Consider the following 13,516-nt stretch of genomic DNA (forward strand, 5'->3'; position numbering starts at 1 on the left):
CTTGGCTTTCTTCAGTCTTGTTTCTCTCCTCGTTCCCTGCCCTTTATACAGGACAGCGTCCACAGAGCTGCTCCCCTGGGCCTTCCTTCATGGACTCTTTTCCCTACTGCAGGGACTATTGTAAGAGACTATCCCTTCCTGGCAGTTTTCTGTGCAGACACCCCTGCCCTGCAGCTCTTTATAAGGAGCACGGACCTGTTGCTCAGCTAACTCTGATTAGTGAACAGGGCTAGCTGGCCCCAGGCCTGTGGCCTTTAAAGATCATGCCAGCCTGTTACACTCTCACCCACCTTCCAGAATTAGTTGCATTTACTTGCAGAGTAAAGAGAAAGGGAGTGAGAAAGAGGAAAATGGAAATAGAGAGGAAGGGCATGGAGAGAGCAAGAGCATTGTGATGAATTGCTGGAGAGCCTTAGCTGAATATCTATTAGTATAAATGCCATGTGGCTGCTTTGGGACTCTTCGTACAGAAGAGCACGTTTGCTTGTTGTCTCTCCCATGAGAATCAGAAGAGAGGACAGAAGTTACAGTAATTCTTGCTTTCCTTTGGCCTGTCAAAGCCTAATCTCTTGGGTCTGCTCTATTGATTTTAAAAGGTCTGTTTATTACACAGTCTAAAGCTTTTATCTGTCAGGGAAAACTGACCAAAAGATGGAGTCGTCTTGTGCCATCAGCACATTCGAGGCCGGGTTGGAAACTTTTGAACTGCAGACTTTTAAACTTTAATGAAGATTTTAAGGGAGAAAGTGTTCAGTTCGTAAACAAGAGTTCCTGAGTGGGCTGCTGCTTTGCACTGCACATTGGAATACCTAAGGAGGGAGAGGAATCCCGGTGGGCTAGTCTGTATTCCACCCTGGCTCCAGGGCCCATCAGAGAGATTTGTTGGTGGCTGCTTCACGGCCATGTACCTGGCACGGTTCACGACTTCCCCTAATACCTGTTCCTTCTGTGGCGAGAGGGAGACCCTGGCGCATGTTTATATCAAGTGTGCCTGGTTGCAACCCCTCTTCCAGCTCCTCCAGAGCTTACTCCTCTGATTCTGGTTGCACTTCTCCCCACATCTCCTGATTTACGCACACCCTATCCATGGCCCCACAAAGTCAGAAGACCTCCTTGTCAGCCTCCTCTTGACCATGGCCAAAATGGCCATCCACTATACCTAGAGCAGGAAGCTAGATGGGGGGGTGGGGTGGGAAAGGAGTGTTCTGTGACTGTGGGGCCTACTTCCAATCCTCCCTCAAGTCACGTCTCTGGGTAGAGTTCCTCTGGCCACCTCCACTGGCTCCCTAGTTGCTTTCTAAGAGCAGTGGGTGGTGTCCGGGTTCTGTGCATGGTGTCCCCCTCTGGATCCCTGCTTTTATACCTGTGACCCTCATTCCCATCCCTGTTTTTTCATTTTTTGTCCCCTGAACTTAATTGAAGCCTGGGTCCAGTGGCTCCACTCCTTGGGTTAAGGAGAGGGGGCTTTAGAGGTGTGTGGGCACAAACATCCCCAGTGCTTCAAAAGGTGCACATTGGAATAAACATTCCCTTTAAGAAACAACTGTGTTCACAGGTCAGACATTTTTCTGGGTCATTTAACTCGTATTTTGGGACAGTCTGTGGTAAAATTCATTCCCCTAAAACCAAAGCCCACAACAGCAACAACAAAGTGACTCTGAAGGGCCACCTCATTTTCACTGCTCTGCAAGAGAAAAATTCTCCTGCCGTGGGCTGCACAGAGACGATTGTTCACACAATGCTGGCTCCTCCTCCTTGTTTTCAGATGCTAAACAGCATCGTAAGGACGTAAAAATTCACAAATACTTTCCCAATAAGCCGCTGCTGCATGGACCTTATGTGACTGGGAGTGGGGATGGGAGGTTGGCCCTAGGTAATTATGGAATAAGGAGAGGAGACAGATACTGAGTGGTGTGGAATGGGGAGAGAGACGGGGCCTGGGTGATGAGAGAAAGTGAGAGGCAGAGCCTGGGCAATTGAGGAATGGGGCCAGGAGGCTGGGCCTGGGTGGTGGGGAATGGGGCCAGGAGGCAGGGGAAATTTTTCTGTTGACTGTAGTGGGCTGTGGATCAAATCCTACTGCCTGATTCCCCACCTGGAGCCTTAATCCTCTGTCTGTCTATATTATCCCAACTCATTGCTGTTGAGATTATTGTGGTGTTCAACAACTAACAGTCCCATGGCTCCTGAACAGCAGGTGAACACTTAAGGAGGAGATCCTATTTTCATGCAAATGTCCTTGGTGAGTGAAAGCAGGGAGCGAGCGACAAAATACCCTGTGCAGGAGATACCAGCAGAATTGTTTCTAAATTGGGGGTTTTCAGTGTATGCCATTAGGCACCAGATAAGACATTTATTGCAAGCTAATGAACTAAAGTGAATCACTATTGATACAAATACCCTGTCATCGTAAACTGAGCCCAGTAGCTGTACATGGAGAGGTATTTTCCTGACTCGGTGAACATGTTGCGATTATTAATCGGCATGAGGGGTCCTAGTGCAGGGGGCGGGGGGTGGCTTTGCTGTCAGCAACATCTTACTCTTCATGCACATCTCACCCTTTGGGAATTCATCAAGTAACAGTGGGCAATACCATCAGGATTAATGTAATCACTATTCCCTGCTGTGCTCTGGAAGGTCCACAGTGAGCGTTCTGGAGGCGGGGACTAGTGGATTGATTCCCTGGCAGCGTTGCTTCAATGGGAGTTGTGATGGCAAGGGGCAGGGAGGAGATAATATTGTATCATTTTGCTCCTTGAGGCGGTTCTAATCAGTCACTTTAAGAATCTACATACTGTTTGGCATTAAAGAGTCAACATAAGGGATGAAATCTTGGCCCCATTAAAGCCAATGGTAAAAGTCCCATTGACTTCAGTAGCATCAAAATGTAACTGCTACATGATAATATTTGTATGTAATTACCACATGTATTTCCTGTTCTAAATACAGGGAAATACTGTGGTGTCTTAGCTACCATGGCGTGGCAAAGGCTGATTTACTAATGGTGACTATTGTAGAGATATTATTGATCCTTAACATTTATATCATAGTAACATACAGAGGCCTCAACCAAATCAGGGTCCCATTTTTCTAGGCACTGCACATATAACACATGACAGTCCCTATGTCAGAGTCTGCAGTCTAGAAGGTGTCTAATTTGTCTTTTTATTGCATACATTGTCGTTTTCTCAATACAATTTATGTAGCATTTTGGGGTGTGTGTATATGTACTGTCTAATTCCAGGTATCAAAATTTCCTTTATCCAAAAATCCTAGTTATCCAAAGCCACAGTGTCCCTCCCATGTAGCCCGATGTTAGTTACTAGCACTTCTGTTTGTCTGAAAGCCTGTTTATCTGAAGTATTCGGATGTCCCCCAGCCCATTCAGATAAATGGAGATGTACTGTGTATAGGGGGGTGTGTGTGTGTGTGTGTGTATATATATATATGTACGTATGTTGTGTGTGTATTGAGTGTGTGTGTGTTTATATTATTTATAAAATAGGAATATATTTTTCAAAACTCTAAATGAAATGCGGATTTGAAAGTATTTACTTAACACATTAGCCAGACATCGTCTCTTGCTGTACTGTGTATTGTAATGCTCTTTCCATTTCCATTTATAAAAAGAAAAGAATGAAGCAACTTGTGTGTAAGTAAATACATTTATCTTTAACCTAAATTATATCACTGTCAGTTGGTAGGTTTCTTACGAGAATTCAACAAGATGGGTTCTGAATTTTGAAGTGAAGTTGACAGCACAGCTGTTTTGTTTTTAGATCTCAGTTGGTCACGGGAACCAGCCTTGAGATGGGGAAATGTCTTGTTCTTTATGATTATTATTAAATTATACCATGTATGTTCTGCTAACCAAATACAGTCCAGTTCTCATGTAAGTGGCAGAGAGAGGCAAATGACACTTTGTTCTAGTCATGTTCCAGAGGCCAGTGAGTGCGCACCTAGCACAAGATATAGCTTGTGTTAACACGCACAGTGTCAGCCTTTCGTCAAGGCCCGGCATTGCAATGTAGGCACCGGTCCTGTGATTCAGTTACTGATTGCCCATCAGCTGTGGGGGTTAGCGAGCGAGGCAAGAGAATGGCAGGCTGTGATTCACAGTGTGCGCCATTAAGGGTCTGTGGCTTGCTGCTCTCAGCCAAGAGCAGCACATTAGCTACATGACATACGGTATAATAGTGCCAGCAAAGTGGTCAGTGCCTAACTGGGATATATTGCAGCCTGCAGAGTGGCTGTGGGCTGCAGCACAGAACATATGGAGATTATTTTCTGAATTTATGCAGCACATGTTTTCCTATAAATTAAATTCAGAGAAATTGTGTATTTGTAATAAGGTGATGCTCACAATAGCCATCCCTGTTACGAATTACAATGACGTGCCTCTGTTTCCTGAGTGTCTAGTGGACCAGCTTTACACAGTCGGAAGCAACCACATGTGTTCCGTCTCAAGGTCTGGAAGGATGAGCAGAGATCTGTACAGCTATATGCAGGAATCTTTTGTTCTTCTTCTCTGTGTTTTTTCTCACTTCCTCCAGAAACCACACAGTTCCTTCCTGAAGTGCTGAGATTACCTAGAGGTCTGAGCATATGCCAGGCATCTTCCCGGTCTCTGCATTTGCTCAGTGACTGTACCGTCCCAGAGAGGAGCTGCTGCCTTTGAAGTGCAAAAGGCAGACAAGCACTTCCTATGAAAATGAATGCTACCCCATACTGTGGATTAGAACAGGATGGGCAGCCAAAACAGTAGGATGGGGCTCTTTAGCCAGAATAGTAAGCACCGCAGCACATATGTACCCTTCAGTGTCCTTGGGCTACGGATCTCAAGTCTTTTTCTACGTTAAAGCCTAGCCCTTTACTACTTTGGGCTGGATGAGAATGATCTATACCTTTTCCTCAGGTATTTTTAAGCAGTTTAAGGAAAACATAATGGAAAATCATTGTAACTTGTTCACTAAATCGCTCCTTTAAAACAACCAAGAGACAGCGTTGCTTGTTGTTTACCAGGTTTAAATCTTTAGTGAAACAGACGCCCTTCTGCACCATATGAGCAAATTAGAGAGTTGTTAAGTAATAAAAAACCACTACCAGAGAGCAAAAGAATCAAGTGTTTGCTTCTGGGCAAATTGCTTTGGAATCAGTAGGACTAGTGCTGCATCCAAGTGTTTTCAGCTGTGCTTGAGGGACATCCTTTTTCATTTGTAGCTGATTATGGTCTAATAGGATTTCAAAGATTTCTGGGTGGGAATACTTCACATCTCATTTCATTTGATTTTTTTTTCTGATGTTTCACTTATCATACTGATACCTACCCTTGGAATGAATCTCGTTATCTTCCTTTTTAGTTGCCTGAACTGGATTTTTCCTGTTGCTCTCATGCTACCATTTAATTGGCATTTCTGAAATCTTTTGGGGATTTCAGAAAGAGCCAAGCAGCGGTTTGCATGATAGCAAAGCATAGATCACTGAAATAAAGAAATGGTGTTACAAACCCTTTTCGTTTTGGTCTTCCCTCTTCTTTCTGTCTCTCTCCCTGACTTGTACATATTCTCTGTGGCTTGTGATATTACGTTTTCATAATGAAAATTAAGGACTTGAAAGGAATCCATGAGGGGAGTAACCAGTACAGCCCGAGATGGACCAGTCTCATCACTGATCTTTGCTGTCCAGTGATGGTGGCAGCCATAGTTATTTTTCTTTAGCAGCTCATAGGATGGGAACACACACATAGCTGTAAATATGGGTTTGGCAGGAAAATGAAGGCACCAGTATTCAGAGCAGCCAAAGGCTCAGAAATAATGTTCTGTTGTGACTTTTCCAAACTGACATCTTGATGTTAGGATTATAAATGAAATCATTGTTCTGACAAAGGCCAAGACTAATAGAAAGCCTTTATTACTGGCCCATTGGCTAATTCTGCTTGTCTAACCCCTTTGGATGGACATAGTGTCAGCAAACATGCTCACAGAGGATGCTTTGTGTGAGATCTGGCCTGGTGAAGGATTACTAGGGGGCACAAGGATATCTCAATGACAAGTGTTCTTTGACTAAAATTTGCAATTTCTCCCCCCTAGGCCTCAAAAGAGAGTGACTGGCTGGGTTTTTAATATACAGTTTGTATGAGTGATATTTGCTTTGTGTCCTATCACCCTTGTTATTCAACTGTTCTCTCGTTGCAAGCAGGTGAAGTACTGCCTAAAAGAAAAGTTTCTTCTGCTGAGGTTCACTGCAGTTGACAGCTGTCATATAGAAGCACTACACTTTAATATAGGTTCTTAGAGCTGGCCAGTCTTAAAGAGCTCTAATCTGTTCTCTTTCCTCACACAGGGAATGTCTAGGAGCCAGGGACCCATACTGTGGCTGGGATAACAAACAGAAACGATGCACCACCATTGAGGACAGCTCCAACATGAGCCTATGGACTCAGAATATTACCGAGTGCCCGGTAAGTGGAAATTAAAACAGACGAGTAGAAAAAAGTGTGTGTGTGTGTGTGTGAGAGAGAGAGAGAGAGAGAGCGTGTGCGCACGCATTATAGTCAGCCCATTGCTCAGTACATACATTTCTATGCTCTAGGGTCTCTGAGTCCTGCTGCGGGATTCCTAAACCCCCAGTTAACTCAGAGCAGCCTCAAGGCTGCTTTAATTTATGCACTAATTCTCTCGGCTCTCTTTGGGAAATGAGAATAGCTGAAGTCCGTGTTCTCTGGCCCTGCCCAGCATGTCCCAGCTCATCTCTGACACACACCTTATGTGAGGGACTGGGAGGCAAGAGCTGGCATAGAGCTCTTGTGACAACTCTGTGCTGGCCAGAGAAACTCCCTGTGCTGGGCTGTATTCTATTGGAGAAGCAGAAAGAGGCTGAACATAAACAGAGAATCAAGCCGTGCGTGTGCGTGTGTGCGTGCGTGTGTGTGTGTATGTATATAAGGGGGGGAGAATGCTAGAGTCGGGGGAGCACAAAGGAGAGAGAGTGATAGGGTTGTATGTTAAAGTGGAGAGAATTTTATATGCATGTGTAGGTGCAAGTAGAAGGGAAGAGTGATGGCATGTGTGTGTGTATGTATGTATATGAGAGAGAGATGAAATTGTAACCCTCCACTCATCTGAGTAGGATTCAAACACAGTTTAAGGCACTCAAAGGGAATACTTTTCTGTTCTTGTCGTAGTCTCTGAAATGACGTTGCAACAAACCAGCAAACTGGCTGACTTTCTGCCTACCATATCCAGTTCATGGCTGCAGTCTTTGAAAGCTGCATGGCCACGTTAATTCCTGCTGCTTGAACCATATCTATAAGATTGCAGGAAAGAGATCTCCTCTGATTACCTTGCAATGTGGAAAATAAAAGATTTCTCTTCAGCCTCCATTGTTATCTAATGCCAGTTAGCGTGCTAATGCTGCTAACTACAGCAGGCTGAGAAGAGGCTGGGTGGGTTATGTCTTCAATATGCTATTTATGTCTGGAGGTGCTGGGATATTTACTTCCCTTATCTATCTTTCTTCTCAGAAGATTTCCCAGGAAATATTAGTCATTACTTCAATCCATCCTCCATTTGGCAGGCTTAAGTCTTTCACCACTGGATTCAGAGGCTTGTGTGTTTATAACCCTCTAGTGTGGTGCTTCCTGATTGCACAAGCTGTTATCTCGTCCTGTTTGATGCCTGTGTCTGTTGATAGGTGTGTGAGGTGTTAATCCTCTAGTTCGAACACGTCTGCCATGGCGAACATTGGGGAACGTGCAATTCCAGATCTTTGTTTCAAGGTTATAAAAGCTGCACAGAATATTCAGGAGCATTCTGAATATTGTGTGCTCCTAGGGACATTCATTTCACCTTTGCATTAGAATTTAATATGCAGATAGTTTTAGGTTTTTTATTATTAAATTTTCATCAATATAGTACTTTTCATTCCACTTTAAAAACCACATACATTACAGAAATCACTTCCTCTCGCTCCTCCCCCCCCAAATATATCAGTCTCTGATGTGGAATGGAACAGCTGATTTAAGGCCCTGAGTCAGCAATGTACGGAAGCATACACCCAACTTTAAGTGCATGGTAAACACCTTGTTCAGTAGGAGCCTAACATTACAGTAAGCAGAAGAATGTTTTACCTATTTAAAATGCAGTGGCATGTAGGTAAATAGAATGCAGTGACCCAAGTCAGAATTTGGCTGGGACACTGAAGTTAACAGGCCTCTCCTTGTGAAGAATGCCTCTCCATTATCTCTCTTGTTTTACTTCCTGTGTCTTGGAGAATCCAGATTTTTATCTTACTGGGTTTCAGGTACTTGATCCATAGTATTATATTAAGTACTATCCAAGGAACTATATAAACAAACATTTTTATTAATCATAAATTATACACACACACACACGCACGCTGCGTTAAAAGAATGTTATTCAAGTTGCAAAGTCAAGCACTCAAAAGTTAGAAAGTACCATAATTAAAGTTGCCAGTGCAGCATTGATTCAGACTCTTTGCATGTATGCATTATGGTAGTCTTTAATTACATGATCACGCATGATTTCTTCCACAGGACCGCTGCCCGATTCACTGTATCGTATGGACAGTGCTCATTTAATGAGCAACTATTCAATATTTTGTTTTCTCCTCATTGTTCAATGCGTTCACTGCACCCTATTCAACTTCTGCTCTAGAAAGAAAATGATTAACTTCCTCAGGAGCTTTTCTGTGGCACTTATCCCTGTAGGATCTGAGTGCTTCACTAATGACTTTACTTTCACAAAGTCTCTGTGAGGAAAGGGGTGATATCCCCATTTTACAGATGGGGAACGGAGGGAGAGAAAGTCCTGCTCTGTCCTCCCAGCATGGATACAATCTTCATGGAATTCCGCTTCTAAAATCTAAGAGAAGTCTCTATTGAGCTTGTGCAAACTGTGATTTTTTTCAAAGGCTTATAACTTGGCCAAATTTGGCAGTTTCCCTAGGGACAGCAAAAGGCACATCCCTGATTCACCTCTCTGCCAAATTTCAAACCCCTGTTCCAAATCATAGGGACACTAGAGCTGTTGAAAGAAAGACACCAGAAATTTTTAACATAGGGAAAACAATGCGTTTCTCCCTAGCCTGAGGCGGACACCTGTCATGGAAAACCAGCCCAAATGGCTGAGTTTGGCAAAGCTATATGGAACTGAAAACGGGGTCTTATACTGAGAAGAGTTGGGCAGCATTAATATTAGGTGGTGCTTATGGGCAGTGGGTGAAGTTTCCCCTGAAGGAGGCTGGCTCCCTGTCCCACCTCTTCCACCCGTGGCTCTGCCCACACGCCATCCCCACTCCGCCCCCCGCCGCCACTCACCGTGTTCCTCCTCCGCCCACACTCCATCCCCACTCCGCCCCCTGTTCCTCCTCTCCTCTGCCCCCCATGAGGCTCCCTGCATCCCCCCTTTCCTCCACCCCCTCCCCCACGAGGCCCCTGCTGCTTTCCACTTCCCTCCTCTCCTCCATATGCCCCCTCCCCTGCGAGGCCCCCCCCCCCGCTCACACTCTCAGCATCCTTTCTCTCCTCCCCCACCACCCGCAGGGACACGGTGAGCAGCGGGCGGGAGCGGGTGGAGGAGAGGAGGGATGCAGGGCGGTGGGGACCTTGTGGGGCAAGGGAGGTGGAGGACAGGATGGATGTGGCAAGCAAAGGGGGACCTCCGGGGGGGGGGGAGTGGAGAAGAAGAGGGACTCCCCAGATAGCAGGGGGCAGGGCTTGGGGAAAAGGCTGGGTACAAGTGAGGCCACTATAGTCCAGGTGTCTCGCGGCGGCAGCTGCATCAGGGGAGGTTTAGCCTCCCCTGGCCTATTATACTTGCCAGCTATGGTGGTGCTACCATCCCCACCTATAATATTTGACTGTACACCAAAATTATCTGCTCTGCATAAAAACAGGTCAGTCTGGATTTTTAACTTGGATTCTGAGCACCGCTGCTTTTTGGGCCTGTTTCTGCATTCCTTGAACTCAGTGAGACATTTAAGTTGTGCGAGCAGTGGAGGATTGGACCCTTCTGCATATATGGGTCTATTTGTGATTAACAAGGACTCTCTTACCTGGTCGTGTAATAATTTCAAAGGTGTATTTGATGACAGAGGTTTTAAAATGTATCTTGTTTATATAATGGCTACAAAGGAGCCACCACAGAGACCTGTTCTGGAAAAGATCAATGCATGTTTTTTTTATTCAAATTCCTGAGCTTGCTCTTTTCAAAATGTCGCTACAAATTTCAGGATGGAATAATAATCCATATGTAATTTCTTAAGAAAAAAATTTCCCACACTTGCAACGTGACATGTTTATAAATCTCAACATTTCAGCCATTTTGTTTATTTATTTAAATGTTGGGTTGTTTCCCAGTACCAATTATGAGCCAATAATTATTTACCAGCTTTTTATTTTTAAAAACTGAAGCAATGGGCCATATCATACCATTGATTTCTAAGCAGAACTCCTCGTGGAAATCAGCAAAGGCTTCTGGCTTAAAAATGAACAGCATGATCCAATATTTGGATTTTTACTTTTGAAAAGCAAAAAAAAAAATAATAATAATCCAGAATCAAATGTTTGAAAGGAGCTCTCTTAATTTTCTAATTTTGTAACACCCAAGCTGTATTAATTTTACATCTTTATTTAAAAATCACAAAATCAACCAAAAATAATGTACTCCTTTGGGACATCTTGCCTGGTAACCTTCAACCCAGAATGAATTTTTGCTGCTGAATGACAATCTGTTGAAAACAAAGGTTTGCAACAGATGCTTGAAACCCCTTAGCCACAATATGACGAGCACAGTAACAGATCTAAATTATTTCCATGTCATTGCTGCGGGTTGCTGAGGCTGTTAGATGGACTGAGGGGGATGATGACAGCTCTCAAAAGTGCCTAGTTAAAGCTTAACGTAAGGCCAGACGGGGGAGGAGGCGTGAGAGAGTTCTACTCCCGATTCTACAATTGACTCACTGTGTGGCCTCAAACATGTCACTTAACCTTTTTGTGCCTCAGTTTCCTTGTCTGTAAAGCTGAGGAAAAGATGCGTACATCACCGGGGTAGTGACAGCTAGTTCAGAATGATTGTAGAACTCTTTGAAGCTGTAGAGGGATAAACATTAAGCATGGCAATGTTGGTTTTGTTTGCAGCTGTATCTGGCTTAGTAATTTGGCCCGAGATGTTAACCAGGGCCCCAGTCTGTTCCCTTCTTATCATTCTTTGAATGAGACACAAAGACCTATTTCCATGTTGCCTTTATTGGCAGTTTCACTATAGTGGCAGGGTTTTGTGCAGCTCTGGGTGGGACATTTCTCTGATTCCCTTCTGTCTTGTCCCACCACACCTCTGTCAGAGCCCTTCAGTTTTGGCTGTCTCTGTGGAAGCTGCAAGGGAGTTGTAGGCTCAAGACAACACACAAATTGCACATCCTCAAGAAGTGGCATTGGGAACCCAGTGGATCTCAGGCACAGTTATAGACACTGACACCTCTAAGGCCCCTACACTTCCTCCCATGGCTGGCTAGGGTACCATGCTACCTCCCCTATAGCTGCCTCACTTCATGTAGACCCCCTATCGGAGGTCACAGCGCACATACTGCACAGAATTAGTTTCCGCTGCTTTTTCTGTTCCGTTACCCTAGATAGAGAGGAGCTGGTGCAGCCCAGAGCAGCAATATCCTGACTGCTGGGTCTGGCTGGAGTTTGTGAAGAGCACAGGTCTATTACTGCGGCGCTGGCAGAGCAAACCAAACTGTGGTGGGGAGGACAGCCGTGCTCAGCAAACTCATTTCTCTTCCGCAAGGCCCTTGACTTCGCTTTGCATCACATAGGAGCCTCTGTCAGACGAGCAACTTCCTGTAGCAAAAGAAAGAGCGGGAGAAGGGTTGGGGGATGGGAATGGTTGTAGAATTTAATTTAAATAGGAAGATTGTTTGATAAAATAATTGTGCCTGGGTTGTTTTTTTTTAAGTATAATTCATGACCAACATGCAAGGTTATTTTTCATTTGTAGGATAATTTAGCGATCCTGACAGCATGAGACTAACAGCAAGCCAGGCATCGCATGAGCAGATACTGACACCCCACCTCACACACATCTCAATCCCAGCCGGAAACTTCCCTGTAAGCGTGCAGGACTCACCCCTGCAGCACCTCCTGCTGGTCATCTCAGGGAATTAGCTTTCCAGCCGTTGGAGCACCCTCTGCAGGCCGGTGTCCCGCTACCACTTGGCCCCTGCGTTCCTCCCGGACCTGGTGCCCTGTTATCTGGGGCACTGCCCCCGGCAGTAACCCCTCAGTCTTAGGGTGTCCCCTCCCTGGGGAACCCCCACCCACTAGCCCCACCTTGCCTCAGTATACGGCTACTGCCAGTCATTGTCTAGCCCCCACGCCCTGGGGCAGACTGCAGTATCAGCCACTCATCACTGGCAAGGTTGGGTTTGGACCTGCTGCCTTTGCCTACCCCTGGGCTGCCCTCTGCAACCCCCAGGACCTATTTGCCTTCTGCTAGGCCACAGCCTGGGGCTTCCCAGGCTGGAGCTCCCCAGCTCCTCTGCCTCTCCCCAGCCCTGCTCCAGTCAGGTACCCTGTCTCTAGCCCCCTGCAGCCAGGCCCATCTTCCTCTACAAACGGAGAGAGACTGCTGCTTCTGGCTTCCCTGGCTGCCTTATAAGGCCTAGTTGCTCAGTTTGGGGCATGGCCCCAGCTGCAGCCACTTCCCCCAATCAGCCAGGGTTTTGCTCCCTGCCCCAGCCCTCTGCAGGGCTTTTCCAACCCCTTCAGGGCTGGAGCGGGTGCTCACCCCGCTACATTCCGCTTATTCCAGTTTTATGCACTTACATGATTACCCTGATTTTTATTACTATTATTATTTATTTGTGTTGTAATGCCTGGAATCCCCAAGTCATGGAGCAGGAGCCTATAGTGCTAGGTGCAGTACAAACACGGAATGAAAAGGCAGCACTTGCCCCAAAGCTGAATATATTTGAGTTTTCTGGAGATGAGTGGCACGGCCTACTAGATAAGGCTACTGGACTGGTCACCGGAGACCTGTGTTCTATTCCTTGCTTTCCCACTAACCTGCTGTATGACCTTGAGCAAGTCATTTCACTTACCTGTGTGTGTGTCTTTCATCTCCCCCTTTGCCTGTGTTATCTAATTAGATCATAAGCTGCTTGGGGTGGACTGTCTGCTAAAGTGGGGTTCTGAGCTCAGCTGGATGCTACAGTAATATAAATAGTAAATAATAAATTTGACGGGAACAATCTCAAACACTGTAGCAGTACTTTAGTAAACGGTGGAGTTTTGGACTGTTAACACAGGAAGGCAGTGGTTAGGCTGCTAGTGGGCAGTGCCTCCTGCCTATCATGCTGAGCAATGTTGTCTCATTGCTCACTTGTACTCCCCGTCTGTCCATATCCACCTGTTGTCTCTTGTCTTATCCGTAGATTGTAAGCTCCTTGGGGCAGGGAGTGTCTTTGTTCTGTGCTTGCACAAGATCTAGCACAG

At 45.5% G+C, this 13,516-nt stretch overlaps 1 protein-coding gene across 6 annotated transcripts in view; it reads left to right on the plus strand.

The window, feature by feature from the left end:
- Positions 1-13,516, plus strand: part of SEMA5B (semaphorin 5B) — a 351,645-nt gene that overhangs the window by 294,037 nt on the left and 44,092 nt on the right. For all 6 annotated transcript variants that reach the window (XM_039494195.1, XM_039494194.1, XM_039494196.1 and 3 more), the window contains exon 13: positions 6,343-6,460. In XM_039494195.1, the coding sequence (XP_039350129.1) occupies positions 6,343-6,460 (118 nt within the window). The remainder of the gene's footprint in view (positions 1-6,342; positions 6,461-13,516) is intronic.

The sequence above is a fragment of the Mauremys reevesii genome, linkage group 11 (genome assembly GCF_016161935.1).
Source record: "Mauremys reevesii isolate NIE-2019 linkage group 11, ASM1616193v1, whole genome shotgun sequence".
NCBI classification, from domain to species: domain Eukaryota; kingdom Metazoa; phylum Chordata; order Testudines; family Geoemydidae; genus Mauremys; species Mauremys reevesii.